The 16784-nt window shown below is 39.8% G+C and overlaps 3 protein-coding genes across 3 annotated transcripts in view; 1 reads left to right on the plus strand and 2 right to left on the minus strand.

Annotated features, from left to right (window-relative positions):
* Cbr-cdh-4 overlaps positions 1–12287 on the plus strand; it is a gene marked incomplete at both ends in the record, with an annotated part of 15735 nt that extends 3448 nt beyond the window's left edge. Inside the window, 10 exons of the mRNA XM_045243948.1 lie at positions 890–2280; positions 2341–3252; positions 3300–4127; positions 4182–6167; positions 6218–6599; positions 6648–8328; positions 8377–10380; positions 10428–11064; positions 11112–11957; positions 12005–12287. Coding sequence (XP_045096375.1) covers positions 890–2280; positions 2341–3252; positions 3300–4127; positions 4182–6167; positions 6218–6599; positions 6648–8328; positions 8377–10380; positions 10428–11064; positions 11112–11957; positions 12005–12287 — 10950 coding nt within the window. The remainder of the gene's footprint in view (positions 1–889; positions 2281–2340; positions 3253–3299; positions 4128–4181; positions 6168–6217; positions 6600–6647; positions 8329–8376; positions 10381–10427; positions 11065–11111; positions 11958–12004) is intronic.
* Positions 12288–12858: 571 nt separating this feature from the next.
* Positions 12859–13861, minus strand: CBG18049 (the record flags this gene model as incomplete). The annotated part of the gene is made up of 4 exons (XM_002642062.1): positions 12859–13131; positions 13178–13307; positions 13354–13757; positions 13805–13861. 4 exons carry the CDS (start codon positions 13859–13861, stop codon positions 12859–12861), a joined length of 864 nt encoding a protein of 287 aa, XP_002642108.1.
* Positions 13862–14582: 721 nt separating this feature from the next.
* On the minus strand, positions 14583–15668 carry CBG18048 (the record flags this gene model as incomplete). Its single annotated transcript, XM_002642061.2, has 4 exons — positions 14583–14846; positions 14904–15200; positions 15246–15520; positions 15578–15668. 4 exons carry the CDS (start codon positions 15666–15668, stop codon positions 14583–14585), a joined length of 927 nt encoding a protein of 308 aa, XP_002642107.2.
* Positions 15669–16784: the final 1116 nt, after the last annotated feature.

Genomic DNA, 16784 nt, shown 5'->3' on the forward strand with positions numbered 1-16784 from the left:
ATTAAAAAGTGGTTAACTAGCAAAATGTTTATCAGGATATCAGCAACATTTTACTAGTTAACCACTTTTCGATATCTTTCAGAAGAAGTGAGATATATAGGCTCAAAGTGGACGATCCGGGTGTCGTTCTATTAGAGGTTTTACGGTAACAGAAATTCGCTCAAGACCCGCAAGCAAACTTTTCGCTTGCTCCTTTAACATACTGTAAAAAAATCACTATATCCAAAAAAAATTGGGAATTCTGAATTCCGTTCCGAACATTCCTGTTTTTCATTTCAAACGCCTGTTATCGATATATTGCGGAAATTAGAAACTTCGAACAGAAATTCTAATTTAGAATATGAAACTTTGTATGAATGCCCGTACCCCTCTGCATATGAAATTTGACTCTTGTATGCTCTTCCCCCTATCTCATTTTGCACTGCTTTCTTCTTCCAAACACAATGTTCTTAGTGTTGTTCTATTCACTAATGGATACATGCTCTCCTCTCTTCTCCTCTTAGAGAATGTTTCCATGTGGTCATCATCTTCATAAGTGGAATAGGAAGGATACTAATGTGCTGAGAAAAATAGGGAGGAAGGGACCATCACCACCATACACGCACTTCTACGCATTGTGACAAAAGCCTCCTGCAAGGGGCTAATCACAGACAAAACAAGAGCAGTCGAATGATTTAAGTTCGATTCATATAAAAAGTTTGTGTCCTCCTCCTCCTCCTCCTCCGGACTTCACTGAATTCCAATTAGTTGCACACTAGGGAGTTCTTGAAAGAGGAATGTGTCTAAAATGAAGCACCGAAAAAATGGAAATGAAGCTCATCGTGGTCCTGTTGTTGTATAGTGTAGAGAGGGTTCTTGAGTTAGAAAGAAAAATAGTGAAAGAAAAAAGTTAGGGGATGTCTCCACCATTTTTATTTTTCAGCCGTCCTACTATCTGGCAATCAGTGAGAGCGAAAAACCAGGAAAAGATATTTTCAAAGCAACTGCCAACGATTTCGATGGAGGAAATAATGGAAAAATCAAATTTTCATTGGGCAATAATGGAGCAGAATCATCAGTTATTTCGATTGAGCCCAAGACTGGAATAATCAAACTTCTGAATCCACTGGATCGAGAAGAACAAGATGTGCACTATTTTTCTATTATTGCATCAGACGACGGAGACCCAGCTAGGATTACGGTCACCAACCTTACAATCACTGTTGACGATGTCAATGACAATGCACCGAGATGTGTGTCTCAAGTTGCCAAAGCTCGAATCCCGGAAGATTTGCCACATGGTGCATTTGTTGCATGTTTGGCTGCTTTTGATGAAGACGTTGGATTGAATTCGAAGCTGAAGTTTTTACTGAACGCGGAAAAAGTGCCATTCAGAGTTGATCATCACTCCGGTTGCTTGCTCGGTAACTCTCCTGATGTCCCTCTCGACTACCAGAAAACTCCAAATTTCAATTTGTCGATTGAAGTTGCCGATCACGGAGAGCCAATGCTTTCCACCACTTGCTTTTTGGAAGTGGAACTTGTCGATGTCCCACATAAACATTTAGCGATTGAGTTTGATGACGTTGCGAAAGAAGCAAGTGTCTATGAGAATTCTGAAATCGGAACTGAGGTTATCATGGTGGAGGCAAAAGAAATGGGAGATGAACAAAAGGTGAAAGCTGAAAATTTGGAATACCGCATTATTGGAGGAAACGGCTGGCCATATTTTTCAATTGATCAAAAAGGAACAGTTCGAACTACCCATATTTTGGACCGCGAAAAAAGATCGGCATATTGGATTACTGTAGAAGCTAGAGACGCAAAAACCGACTTTTATAAAGATCCGAGACGAAGAGCGGTTCTTCATGTTTTCATTCGAATTCTCGACAGAAATGATCATCGTCCAGTAGCCAAAAGTGCAATGTACATCGCGAGTGTTCTTGAAAACTCTCCAGCCAACGTAGTTATTGTGAAAGTGGAAGCTACTGATGCAGACGACATTGATAACGATGGTGCAGCTCCACTCACTTTCAAAATTGAACGAGGAGATCCACAATCATTCTTTAGAATTGATCTAGCTTCTGGATACATAACAACTTCTGGGATTCGACGATTGGATAGAGAGAAACAAGCTGAACATGAACTTTGGATTTCAATTTGTGACGGAGGAGAGCCACAATTGTGCTCGAATGTCGTTGTGATTGTGAAGGTTTTGGACGAAAATGACAATGCCCCTACATTCACCCAAGCTATGCATCATTACAATGTTCGATCGAAACACATTGGAAAACTTTGCCGGTAAGCATTTTTGCAAAGGCCTCTGGTTCATTTAACTAACTTCAACTTTAAATTTTTCAGAATCTTTGCTGTCGACATTGACGAAGGAGAGAACTCTCACTTATCATACAACGTCACAGAAGGAGACCCACGTTTCTCAATCGATGAGAATGGCAACATTATGACATCGGAAGCAATCCATAGCGATGAAAGCTATGCACTGACACTTCAAGCCACTGATCATGGTAGTCCTTCGCAGCAATTTGCAGCAACTCGAGTCGTTCTGACTGCTGTAGGATCCAGCCAGAAAACGAAAAAGTCCAAGAATTCTCCACCTGTCATTTCTGGAAAGAAATCGGATTATGTCATCCCGATATCCGACGCAGATCAAGTTGGCCTCACTGTTGGAAAATTGGAAGCGACTGATGCAGATGGAGACGATTTGTGGTGGAATATCTTTTCGGGAGATTCAGATTCGGTATTCGATGTTAGACAAGATACTGGACAACTCTTGTTAGCCAAGAAAGTGGAATTGCTAAAAAGAGGCGAACTTCGATTGAACATCAGCGTCACCGATGGACAGGATGTGGATCATACTACTGTCATCATTCAAGTCTCCCGTCAGATCTCCCAAAGACCAGCGTTCTCTGCTAATCGTTACGACACTCTGGTTTCAGAAAGAGTCGCAGTTGGAACACAAATTCACACATTGAAAGCTACGGGCGAGAATCTCGGAACGAAACCACTCGTGTACAGCTTGTTCAGCATTGATGATATAGCGATGGAAGATAAGATTCGTGTGGAACCAAGCAGTGGAAATGTGATTGTCATGGAGCCATTAGACTACGAAGTTGCATCTCAAATCCGAGCAGTTGTGCAGGTTCAACAAGCTAATATGAAGAGTTTTTCTAAACTTATTCTGGAAGTCACCGATGAAAACGACAATGCTCCATATTTTGTAGAACACACTGCCTGGGCTTTCGTTGACGAAAAGTGAGTTTTTACTTAATGTTTCTAATTTAAACCTATAATATTTGTAGCGATTCGGTGGATGATGTTCTTGCTACAGTAACTGCGTTCGATAGAGACCAAGACGATAACGGAATAATCACATACTCAATTGTCAGCGGAAATGAGGAATCACTTTTCAAAATCGATTCTCACAGTGGAGAAGTTCGATTGGCTCGTCTAATTGATCCAGAAATGCAACACGTCGTTTCCATTCTTCGAATCAGAGCCAGTGATTCTGCAACGATATCTCTGAAAGACGAACTAACTCTTCACATCAAAAGTTCCAAATTAACTTCAGAAAATGCAAAGTTCGATCGAAAAGTTTACCAAACATCTCTCCACGACTCAACTAGACCTGGGACACCTGTCCTTGTTCTGAATGTTCTCCATCACGGTGCGATCACATTCAAACTGGAACCGAATTGCACTTTCTTTGATGTTCACACACTTTCTGGAGCTGTTCATCTTGCCAAATGGATCACGAAAGAAAAACAACTGAAGACCTTGGAATGTACAGCATATGTCGTAAACGGGGATGGGCAACAAGACACAGCAAAGATCGTGGCGAAGATCATTCGAACAAATCAGCATTCGCCGGTTTTCCGGAAACAAGTATATCGAGGAACTGTTCGGGAGAATATGGAACCTGGAAGTTCGGTACTCTCAAATCGTCATCTACCACTGGTACTTTTGGCTTCCGACGAAGATTCCGGATCGAACGGACTTGTTGGTTATCGAATGTTGTCTAAAGCAGATGAAGAAATGTTCACAGTCGATCAGTATTCTGGAGCGGTTCGGACCAATAAGGCATTTGATTTTGAAAAGATCAAAGAGCACTCATTCTATGTACAAGCATTGTAAGTGGTTTCTCATTCTCAATCTTTCAGTAAATCTATTTTAAAAAATTTCAGCGATATGGGTCAACCACCACGTCAATCCCTCATGCCAGCTCTCGTTGTCGTCACTATCTCCGATGAAAACGATGAAACACCTAAATTTGCTTCTCAATCTCTCGATGTCATTATGTTGCTTCCAACTGCTTCTCAAGCTGTAGTTGGTGGACAGATGTCGGATGACGCAGATTCGATTGGAACCCTTCGATACTATATCAAGGACTCTTCTTCACCATTCTCCGTGGATAGCAAGACCGGAATAGTTTCTGTGAAAGATTTCAAAGCTTTTACAAACGAAAAGAAACATTACAATGTGGAAGTTTTTGTCACAGATGGCAACCAATCAACGTCGTATACTATGAAGGTTACAACAACGTCCACAGCTGAAAACTCAAAGTTCAAATTCACCCGACAAGAATATCGAGCATCAATCGTTGAAAACTCGACGCTTACTCCGGGTACAGTAATCTTACCAGTTGCTACAACCGGAGAGAAACAAGTTCACTTCACTATCGTAAATCCACATGAAGCCTTTTTCATTCATCACGGAACTGGTGTTATTTCTGCTACAGGAATAGCCGTTGATTGCGAACTGTCTCCGGTTATTCGATTGGTTGTGGAAGCGAAAACTCATGAGAAGAACCCACAAATTGCAAAAGCATTGGTACTCATTGATGTTCAGAATGTCAACGACGAAGCACCTAAATTCATTGGTACTCCATACAGTATTACTGTCGGACCTTCTGAAATTGGAACAGTGATATTGGAACCAAAAGTTATTGATAAGGATGAAGGAGACCATGCTACGATTTCTTCAAACGATATGCCGCAGTATTTCAAATTGGTTGGAGGAAAAGTCGTTCTGGCGAAGAAGTTACCAGCAATCGAAGATCAAGATTTAAAATTTAGTTTCAAGCTTATTGCGAAGGATAATTCATCAGTTCATCAAGTAGAAGAGCCCGTGGTAATCAGAGTTGTCGATAAAGCTCGTCCTGTCTTCTCACAAAGTATGTACACCGCTGTTATCTCAAAAGAATCAACGAAGAAGAGTACTGTGCTCGTGCATGTTTTGGCGAGAAGTTCATTGCAGGCAAAGTCCAAAGGTCTTATTGGATATCGGATTATCGATAAAGCGAACCTATTTTCGATAGATTATGTAACTGGAGAAGTTAGGCTGAAAAACTTGAACGGGCTCGATGCTGCTGAATACGTTTTCGAGGTTGAAGCTCGTGAAGTTACGCTCCCAAAAATGGCATCGAGAGCTCAAGTGAAAATTGTTGTCAAATCGAAATCAGCGGTACAAAAACCAACGTTTGACAAGCAGAAATATTCTGTGACTGTTCCCGAATCAGCTTCTATTGGTCAGCGTATCATCACTATCAACTCATCAACTCCGGATCCAAACGATATTCTTCAATATAAACTTTCTGGAACTAACGATGACCAACCCATGTTCGAGATTGATTCTGAAACTGGAGAGGTTTCTGTCAATAGGCATTTGGATTACGAAAAAGTTCAGAAGTACAAAATGTTAGTGATTGCTACGTCATCGGCAAAGCAACAATCGTCGGAAGCGGATCTGATTGTGATGATCGAAGATGTCAATGATAATATGCCAGTTTTCATTAGACCAGAAGTGAAGGCTGAGGTTTCGGACGCAGCTATCAGTGGACAGTTTATCACCATCATGTCTGCAACAGATATGGATACGACAAGCTCTCTAGATGATCCAAATCAGAAACTTCTGTACAAAATTGTTGATGGCGATGAAACACTTTTCAATATTTCTCCTTCAACCGGAGAAGTTTCATTGGCGAGACGAATTGAACAGGAAGATTTGACATCTGAATCAGAAGATCCTAAAAAAGTTGTGAACGTCTCAGTAACCGATGGAATGTTTACTGCTTATGCCAAACTCGTTGTGGGTATTCTAAGAAGTGGAAAAATGCAACCACCACCCAAATTCGAACAGAGTCATTATGTGGCAACTGCACTCGAGAATACGTAAGTGATCACATAATAACGATATTCCCATAAACTTATGAACTTTACAGTATCGTCAATAAGTCTGCGCTTCTAACAGTTGCTGTCAAAGGAGGAATCCCACCACTCAGATATTCACTTGGACCAGCTGCCTACTCGAATTCTTCATCCAGCAAAGACTCATGGCCAGTAGCAATTGATAAGAAAACTGGAAGAATCCACGTATCAAGAGTACTCAACTATCACAATGATAAGTTGTACCAAATTCCACTTGTCGTGGAGGATGTCACCAGAAGAAGAGCCTTCTCCACACTAACTTTATCTGTCATCGATATCAATGATAAACCACCATTTTTCGTGCTCCCCTTCTACAGTACGTCGATTCCCGAAACTGCGAAGGAAGGAGATACGGTATTGATGGTTTCGGCAACAGATGAAGATGAGAATGATACGGTAGGGTTTTAAATTGTTTATTTCAAATTTTTAAAAGCAAATTTTCAGATCGAATATTCTCTATTGGACGGTGGCGAATCTCAGTTTTTCTCCGTTCACCCAAGACAAGGAACGATTACTGTTTCGAAGAAACTCGAGCATAAAGCAGGCGTCACGTTGTCGCTGACCATCAAAGCAACTGATTCTGCTAACCCACCACACCATGCAACTACAACAGTAGAGATCAATGTTGCAAGTGAAAGTGTCAGAGTTCCAAGGTTTTCAAACAGCCATTACTTGTTCTTCGTTCCTGAAGATGCTGATATTGGAGATGTAGTTGGCAGTGTTCAACAGATGGAAACAGAAATTGATGAAGTTCGCTTTACTATCGTGCCTGGATCAGAAGTATCCGATTCTCTGCTACCGTTCAGTGTTGAAAGATCAACTGGAAAGATCATCGTGAAGAGCAGTCTGGATCGAGAAAGACGAAAACAATGGAAAATGACGATTCGAGCTGATGCAGCTGGTGGTGTTCATGCGATTACTACAGTCACTTTGGATATCCTGGATGTCAATGATAATGCACCTGCCTTCCATGGAGACTATGACAAGCTAACGATTTCGGAAGATGCAACCGTTGGAACTAGTGTAACTATATTTTCTGCAATGGATCGTGATGATTCTCCGAGTGGCAGAATTCGTTTCTCGTTGGTTAATAAGGATCCACACTTTGAGATGAATGGAGATAGTGGCTGGTTGACAGTTGCAGCTCCGTTGGACCGAGAAACTCAGGATCTTTATCAGTTAATTGCTCGCGCTACCGATGAAGGTGGATTCAATACGGATCTGTCTTTCACGATATCCGTCAATGATGTCAACGATTCTCCGCCGAAATTCGAGAAAGATGAATTCGATGTTGATCTTTTGCTTCCATCCAATGCTCTTATTCTTCATTTCGACATCAAAGATGAGGACCTGGCACCCAATAACCATTCACTTCTCTTCATTTCTGAAGGAAACGAAGAAGGTGTTTTCTGGATTGATTCGGAAAATAATCTTCTACTGAAACGACCGGAAATTGTGGAGAACAAAAAAGAGTATTCTCTGAAAATTATCGCATTCGATGGAGTGTTTGAAGCAAAAACTTTGGTCAAAATTCATTTAAAATCAAAGGAAGATGTGAAGACAAGATGCCCAGATGTGGAAAAAACTGTGATTCTTCCTGAAAGTTCGAAAAAAGGAACTGTAGTTTTCGGCGAATCGAGTCTTCTCGGGCCCAATACCACATTCAAGTTGATTGAGGAAGGAGCTGAAAATGCTTTCGTGATGAATTTCCGAAATGGAATCATCAAAGTCAAAGAAGTAGGGCAAATCGATTATGAGAAAACTCAAGAATTCGAACTCATCCGACTCACAATTCAAGGAAAAGATGAGCTATGCAAAGAGAGGATAACAGTGAAAATCGAGAATCTGAACGACAATCCACCAAAAATAAAGGAAAAATCAGTTTATGTTTCAATAGAAGAAAACTTGCCAACGAGTCAAGATTCCCGACAGTATCTGACTCGAATCGCAGCAGAAGATGCGGATTCTGACGACATCCATTTCCGATTGTTGGATGACTTCAACAAAACTTTTGAAATCGATGAATTTAGTGGAGTCGTGACTGTTCTGAAACCATTGGACTCGGAATCAGTCTCTTCGTTTAATTTGACTGCTATTGCCAGTGATGGAAACTTTGAAGATAAAGGTAGGTATTATTTTATAAATTAAACTAAACATACTATTATTTTTGCAGCTATCATCGTTGTCACAGTGATTGACAAAAACGACAATGCTCCTACGTTCGAAAAATCGACTTATTCGATGAAGGTGATGGAATCGGAGGCAGTTGGCTATGAACTAGCACGTCTGCAAGCGTTTGGAGGCGATACAAACGAAACGATCGAATATTCATTGAAGGCTTCCGATCATAATAAGTTTGTCAGTTTGAATGCCCAAAATGGAGTTCTCACATTGGCACAACCTCTGGACTTTGAAACGATTTCCACCTTGAGACTTACTGTAATTGCAAAGGATTCTGGAATTCCACCATTGGAAAGCGTGGCTCAAGTGGAAATATCTGTAATGGATGAGAACGATAATGCACCGAAATTCGAAAAGGAGAAGTACACAGGAAAAGTGAAAGAGAACTCAAAAGTTGGAGAAAAAGTGTTAACTGTGAAAGCAGTCGATGCAGATAGTGAACATTTCGGAGCAGTTTCATACGAGTTGGAGCTGATCGCGGATAAAGCATCAGATGATTCTCTTCCTACCACTTCTGTGACTCCTCCTTTCTCGATCAACGCTAATGGAGATGTTCTGATCAATCAACCGATTGATTACGAGAAAACCAAGAAGTATAACCTGAAATTGATTGCAAAAGATGGCGGAAGACCTCCTCTTGTATCAGAAGCACTATTGGACATCCACGTAGGAGATGAAAATGACAATGCACCAGTTTTTGACGATTGCAATATGACAGCCGTTGTTCAAGAGGGTGAATCTATTGGACATAAAGTTCTGAAATTTTCAATTTCCGATTTGGATGGTCCGACGAATGGAGCTCCTTTCACTGTCGAAATTCAAGGGGATGGAGCGAAATCATTTAAAGTTAATGATAAATTAGAACTTTTGACCGCGAAGAAGTTGGAGCATCGAAATAAAGATAAGTATTTGCTGACGGTTATTGCAAAGGATACCAAAGGAAAATCCACTGATTGCCCACTAACAGTCTTTATAAGACAAGCTAGTCGTCATGCTCCAACAATGAAACCGATGAAGATTCAAGTGAACACATTACAAAACGAGTTGCCAGAAGGAGTGATCGGAAGGTTGAAAGCATTCGATGAAGACGAAGAAGATCAAAATGGTCTTTTACGATTTGGAATCGTCGAAGGATCCACTCAAAGTCCAAGAGTACAGATGCAGGAATCTCGTCCAACTCATTTATTCCGCATTGATCCAACCACAGGAGATATTTGGTCAGATCATTCGATTCCCCAAGGATTGCACACTTTCAATGTGACGGTCTCAGATGGTAAATTTACTACTGTCAGCTATGTTGAAGTTCAAGTTAATTCAATTGATAATGATGTCATCGATCACGCTGTGTCAATTAGAATCCGATCAATGACAGTGGAGGATTTTATGAAGAACCACGTCAAGGAGTTCCGCCGAATCATCTCACACCATCTCAATTTGAACGATGAGAATAGTATTCAATTGATCAGTGTCCAACAAGTTCCTTCCACGGATTCAGCGAGAAACAGACGCAGTAAAAGAGGACCATCGGAAGACGTAGAAGTTCTAATGACAGCTCAACGCGGGCATGGAAGAGGTTATTTGAAGCCAGACCATGTTTATTCACGACTGAAGAACGACTTCCAAAATATGAACGATCAGAGTCAAAGAATGCGATATCAACTCATCACGGAAATGTGTACAACTGGAGTTTGTCTTCGTGGAGAATGCCGAGAAGTGATTGAGCTGATTGATGATAGTTGGACCAAAGTTTCAACTGAAGAGTTCTCATTTGTTTCACCTTTCCACTCCCGATTCGCTCAATGTCTTTGTCCAGATGGTTTTGGTGGAAAACGGTGTGAAATAGAAACGAACCAATGTTCAAAATCTCCATGTGAGCAATGGCAAATGTGTATTCCTTCTGTCTTTAATTCCACTTTCGAATGTGTTTGTCCATTAGGAATGGAAGGAGACAGATGCTTGGTTCCTTCGTGTAAGAACGACGGAAAGTGTTTAGAAGGTAAGGATGTTTTTTTTCAGTTTTAGTCAAAATGTTATCAATTTCAGAAGCCGAACTCTCGGTCGGTGGAGATGGTTACTTTGAAATTTCACTTTCCAACGAAATAGAGTCCCGAATGGAGTTGGAAATCGAATTAAAAACAACCTCTCCGAATGGCATAATCATGTGGAGTCGTGGAAGACACGATTATCATATGCTCCGGCTTGTCAACGGATCTGCACAATACCACTGGGATGCAGGAACTGGAACTGGAATCGTCACTTCTAAGACTCTAATTGTTGATGGTCAATGGCATCGAATTACAATTTCCAGAAGGCAGCGAAGAACACGAATGACTGTTGATGATGACGGTTTAGAGGAAGCTTTCAGGTTTGTAATGTGCACAGTTTCAGTTTTAATTAATAATACGATTTTCAGTCCTGTTGGTTCCACGGTTGTCAATTTGCATCGTTACTCTCAAAAACTAGTCCTCGGAGCGAAAGTGGAGAATGGACAACTGACAGATGGTATTTCAGGCTGCTTCCGAACAATTTCAATTGATGGAATAAAAGTTTTGAAAACGAGACAAGGAATGAAACTGTTTGGAGTTCAGCCAGGATGCTCTGCTCTGACGTCATCTCCTTGTAACGATTTGCCTTGTAAACATGGAGGAACTTGTGTTTCACATGGAAAATCCCAGTTTGTGTATGTTATAAGAAGAAAATCGAAACTCTAATTGAATTTATTTTCAGTTGTCAATGCACATCTCGATATTCTGGAGACACATGTGAAATCGATTTGGAGCCATGCTCATCTACTCCATGCCCGACCGGAATTCAATGTATCCCCTTCTACAATGACTACCTATGCAAGTGTCCCAATGGTTTCACTGGAAAACACTGCGAGGCACGTGGATTCGAAGATCACGAAACCTCCTCATGCTCCAAAAATGTTTGTGGATCATCTGGGCAATGCATCTCAATTCCAAGACACTCTCTGGAAAGTTCTGATTTTATATGCAACTGTACTGGTGGTGTACTCCAATCCACTCCGTGCACTGAAAAATCAGAAATCCTCACAAATGTTCTGGAATTCCTTCTGAAAGCCGAAATTGTAATTGTACTTCTGGGCGTTCTCTTTTTACTCCTCATATGTTGTTTGGCTTTCGTCACGTGGAAGTGTTGTAAGAAGAAGGGAGATCCAAAATACGGAGCTCACTGTGATGTGCCTCACATGAGAAACACTCGAGTTCTTGTTCCTGTTGTTCCACCACCACTCCCGCCACGTGGATTCCGAAACGAATCATCCAATTTCATCGGATTATCAACATCATCAGCAACAACTTCGACTCGTCCAATGGTTGAAGTCAAACCGTATTCCTCAGATATTCGATATTCAAGATCTCCATCTGCATGTGGAAGTTCAAAGGGTTCTAGACGAGATCCATTACCATCCGACAAATTCAGAAGACCTGAAGAAGTCGGAAATAGGATTCGAAATTCAGATCGGAGAGATCCACGTGGAGATGTGCTAACTTCTTTGAGAACTTCACCAGACGATTGGTTGGGAATAGATGATCGAATAGATTCTGCATTGAAGTAAGAATTATTATTGTTTTTCTCAATTCAATTTCTTTAATTTTCAGATACTCTCGTGCTGCCGCTGGAGCATTAGTTGTGGGTGACACGGAACTTATGCCTGTCGTCAATGATGATGACTACATGACAATGAAACCAAGAAAAGATCAGAACTTCGAGAAAGGACCTCCAGCTGTACCAGCCCATGCCACCCCATTGGAATCTGTTCTTAAAATGTCATCTTCCAGTGTGGATGAGGCTCCTAGGAATGCTCTTTATGACGATCCAATATCTCTAAATTCGCAATCGTTTGACGATATTGATGAGGAAGTCAACATTCACATATCCTAAAAATCAGTATTACCTATTCAAAGATTTCACTTTTTTTTTCAATTCACTCTCAAAAAATCAAGGTGCTTTTCTTCCCATTCATTTTCCCCATAATTCTTTCATTCACTTTTTTCTGTCCCAGTGTTTTTATGTTTTTAGTTTCTCCCCTTCTCACCATTGCACACAACCAAAACCTCATGTTTTCACTTTTGTTGGAAATTCCACCCTGATATGGGTCAAATAGTTACGTGTATCAAAAACAACTCCCTCTCTGTCTCAAACTTCATTTGCATAGCTTTGTATTTTTCATTCCCCTTTTTGTTGTCACATTAAAAAAAAAAGAAATTGTGAATTTAATAAATTATTATTTTAAATTGATCCATTTAATTCTTTAATGAACAAACATGAAAAAAGGAGTTATTCATTCAGATAATTCAATTTTTCGTAGTTATGCACTACTCCAAAAGATTTTTAAAATTTTTGAGAAATAGACACTCATAAAATCATATTATTAATTCGAAATTACAAACGAGAGCCCTCAAATTGAGATAAAACCAATTAAACATTTTATTCTTTATATCGAAACACATAATCAAAGATTCTCAGATTTCAGTGATTCTGGACCAGTTGTGATGCCTCCAGAAGATGGTGTTGATGGAATTCCTGGTGTTCTTGGAGTCGCCTGATTTGGTGTTCTATTATCACTTTTCACTGTTTCCTCTTGAGTTGGTGCCAGTTTTCTCTCTTTTTGTGACCCTCTTTTCGATGATTGTGGAAGTGGAGCCGGCGTCTTTTCCTTGCTTTTCCGAGGTGTCTTCTGCTTGCTTTTTTCTTTTTTATCAGACATTGGCATCTCAGAATTGATCTGGAAAATTTGAATTAAATTTATTTGAGTACAGTAATCTTCTAACTTTTGTGCTCTCCTGATCTTCTTTACTGGGACTATCAATTGTGTCACCACCAACATCGTCCTTTGAACGACATGGATCATGACTTCGGATAACGAAAACAAGACCGGTATCACTCCAATGGACATGAGCACTGGAAATCAAAAACTTCTAAATTCTAAACGTATCTCTTAACCCACTTCTTCCATTTCTCTTTCCTCTTATCCACCGCTGGCTCTCTTATTTCCGTTCGATATCTTTGTGGTGGATGAGGTGGCAATGCATCAACCATACTTTTCAATTCCTCTTTACTTGTCGTATTCACAATTCGACGACTTTGAAGTTGTAATTTCGGAAAGTATTGATTCGTTTTGTGTCGTGTTGCTGCCTCTTTTGCTGCATTCTCATCAGTGCATCCGCCTGGAAGTGTTGGCGTCAGAAGACGTACATTAGCAAGTGGATCCTCTTGCACGTCAACAGTTTGAATATTTTCTTGAGTTTCGTCATAATTCGGATCTGATGCTGGCTGTTGTGGTTCTTGAATTGATGGTTTTACTGGAGGTCTTCGTGATTTTCTGCCACAAATGGTCATTAAAATATTAATCTGAAAAAATAATATTTTTATTGTTATCTTATTTTTGGGTCGCTAACCAGGAAAAAGAGCAGAAACGTCATATAATGACTTATCAAAATGTTGAATATATCCATCTTTGTGAATAATATAAATAATTTTATTTTCCCACTTTGAAAGTAAAAAAAATCTCATCCCACTTCGGAATGAAACTGGAGCTCGCGTTTTACAAAAAAAAAGTTGTGTTGTATGATGGGTGAAAAAGGTAACCAGCTCATGGAAATTTCTTGTTCCTGCAGTGACCAACTTTTTTTTGATTCAACATTTGTCTTTTTTTTCTTGATTGGAATGATTTATGAGAAGGACCTGGTTAAACAAAGCAGAAAAACAAGTTATTTTTTACAAGCTCAGTAGAAAATCTGACATCGAACAAGAAGAAAAAACCATATTCAAAAGCTACATTAATCTTTAACCTACAGTTATCTTCAAATCTGAACCATAATCCGAAACAACCGTATATTTTCAAATGAAATCACCTACAGTAACCCTATTCAAAAATTCAAATACAGTATTACTGCAAGTTATGAATTGGATTATTTTCGAACTTATGATACATTTATAGGGTTACTGTAGGTGATTTCATTCGCAAAATATTCAAATTGCAAGACTACTGTAGGTTAGTGTAAGTTCCAAAAGCAAAATCAAGGGCAAATTACGAAATTGTCATAGAAACATCCGCAAAACTTGAAAAACTCAATAAATCTTAACTGAAACCACATTTTTACATAGGCATCTCATTTTTTAAGATTTTGATTTTCAAGATTATAAAATTAGAAGAATTTATTGAAGTAAAAAAGTTCACTGAACACATGGTGCGAACTCATTGACCTTCTTCTGAACCTCCTCATCCGTCGACTTGTTCTTAAACCACAAAGCCATTGCTCTGTAAACCGTTCCATACTGCTCAGCATTCTCGATCAGACCACATCTTTCTCCTCTCAACTTGTCTACAATCTCCTTCGTATTCACTTCTTTTCCTTTTTGAACATGGAGCATTGAAGTGAAAAGAGCAAGCATTGTTCCAGCACGACCCATTCCGTTCATACTCATCAGCACTGTGTTCTGAAAATAATACGTTTTTAATTTTTTTTTGTTACTTTTTTTATTCAGAATTCTCACTTCATTAGTCTTGAGAACCTTCTCAATGGTAGAAACCAAGTCTCCAACATTATCCAATCCTCTTTTCTGCTTCCAATTGTGAAGATGATAGACCGTTGTGAACAAGGAATTCGAGCATCCATCTGGCAGAATCTCCAATGTGTATGCAGTCATTGCAACCGTCGAATCCACTTTCTTGTTGTTCAAAAACATTTTGCCATGATTGGCAAATGTTCCACTGAGAATGGGAAAGATCTGTTGGAGAGTCACCGAGCATTCCAATGGCATCAGGGCAAGAACAACCGAGTGAACTTCCTCCTGGAAAGAAAAGTTATCTTTCGATTTTAGAGATTATATTTTTACCTGGAAGATCATTCTCCAAAAGTCTTCAATATTCACAGGAGTAGACACATCTGGAACTTGTGTGACAATCATTGTCCGATTGAATTCTGGAACAGCGACTTTTGCTGCACAAATGAAGTTATCCGGAGCATGAGTGAGTTTGAATATTTTGTCATCTACAATTGGGAAGTCGGGAGCTCGAATCTTATGCATGTTGTTCTTGAACGAAATGCATGAATTGAGAGGTGGCTTTTCGTTCCGAAGCTCTTTGAATGCGGAGGCGATAAGGCCCGAATCTGAAATTTTTCCATATTGATCCAGTATTTATCCTCAAAGGTTCGAGGATAAATTACCAAAAGCTCCGCTCGCAATCATCTTCTTAGCCATTTCTTCTCCGCTCCATTGTTCCTTCTCCTTCTCTTTTGCTCGTTCTCTTCTCTCCATCTTACTACATCCTTCTCCATTGGTCAGCAACCCAATACATCCACCACTTCCAGTTGTTCCAGTAGTATCCCTTGATGCCGTTTCCGTTACTTTCTTCTTCTTCCTCCGTTCACTCTGGTTCTTCTTTCCTTTTTCTTCCGCTCACTTTTCTCCATTCCTCCCGTTTTGTCCCTCTTTCCTCTCTCGCTCCTTTCTCCTCCCTTCGACTTCTTCTTACGTCTTGATCTTTGCGACTTGTTCATTCTGAAAATGAATTTGTGCAGATAGAAGGATAGGGGATTCAGAAGGCTCACATCTATACTTGACACGTTGTTTTGAAACTGTTTTGAAACGTTCAAAAGCCAAGAACTAACTAGAGAGTTGGTTTTCTATGCGTTTTTAAAGTTTTTATATTCACGTGGAAGTTCACGATTTGATTCTCAAAAAAGACGGAACGAGATTTCAAACTTACAATTATATTAGCGCTGATTCGACCACAAGAAACTTGTTGAGAAACAAAAAATAACGGAATTTCCACGGAAATTTCGCAAAATTCCTATTACTCAAAAGAAGTTCAAGAAATTTAATAATTTCCATGTTGACGTGGATTTGACCTAATTAGTTTTAATCAACGAGTTGCAACGCGTGATTTTTTCATGCAACGTTTAAAAGTTTGATCCTCAGCCACATAATTCAGCAGTGAATTTTTTCTAAAATCTCACGTTTACTGGGGCGCGATTTCTGACCCATTGGCTTGAACCCAAGTGGCGCCAGCCGAAAACTTTGCAAACTACAGTAACCCTTGTTTATAAGACAGGGTTGTTGTTTTGATTAAAAAACTATAAGATTATACACTTTTTAGGCAAATTATCATTGACTATACGTATCATTGACTACAAAGTCTCATTGACTACAGTAGTATCATTGACTGCAAAGTTTCATTGACTACTTTTTGTATCATTGACTACCACAGGTAAAATGCGAACGGATCCGTTACGGACGCTCAGCGTTCGCGCGCGGTTGAAATAGGAACCGCATACGGACCGCACGCGACCCGTTTTCAGAAAACCACAGCACATTATTCCGTATTCCTCCGTATTTATTTATTTATTGTCTATTCAAAATAATCGCGCGGGG

The sequence above is a fragment of the Caenorhabditis briggsae genome (assembly GCF_000004555.2).
Source record: "Caenorhabditis briggsae complete genome, chrIII, whole genome shotgun sequence".
Taxonomy (NCBI): Eukaryota; Metazoa; Nematoda; class Chromadorea; order Rhabditida; family Rhabditidae; genus Caenorhabditis; species Caenorhabditis briggsae.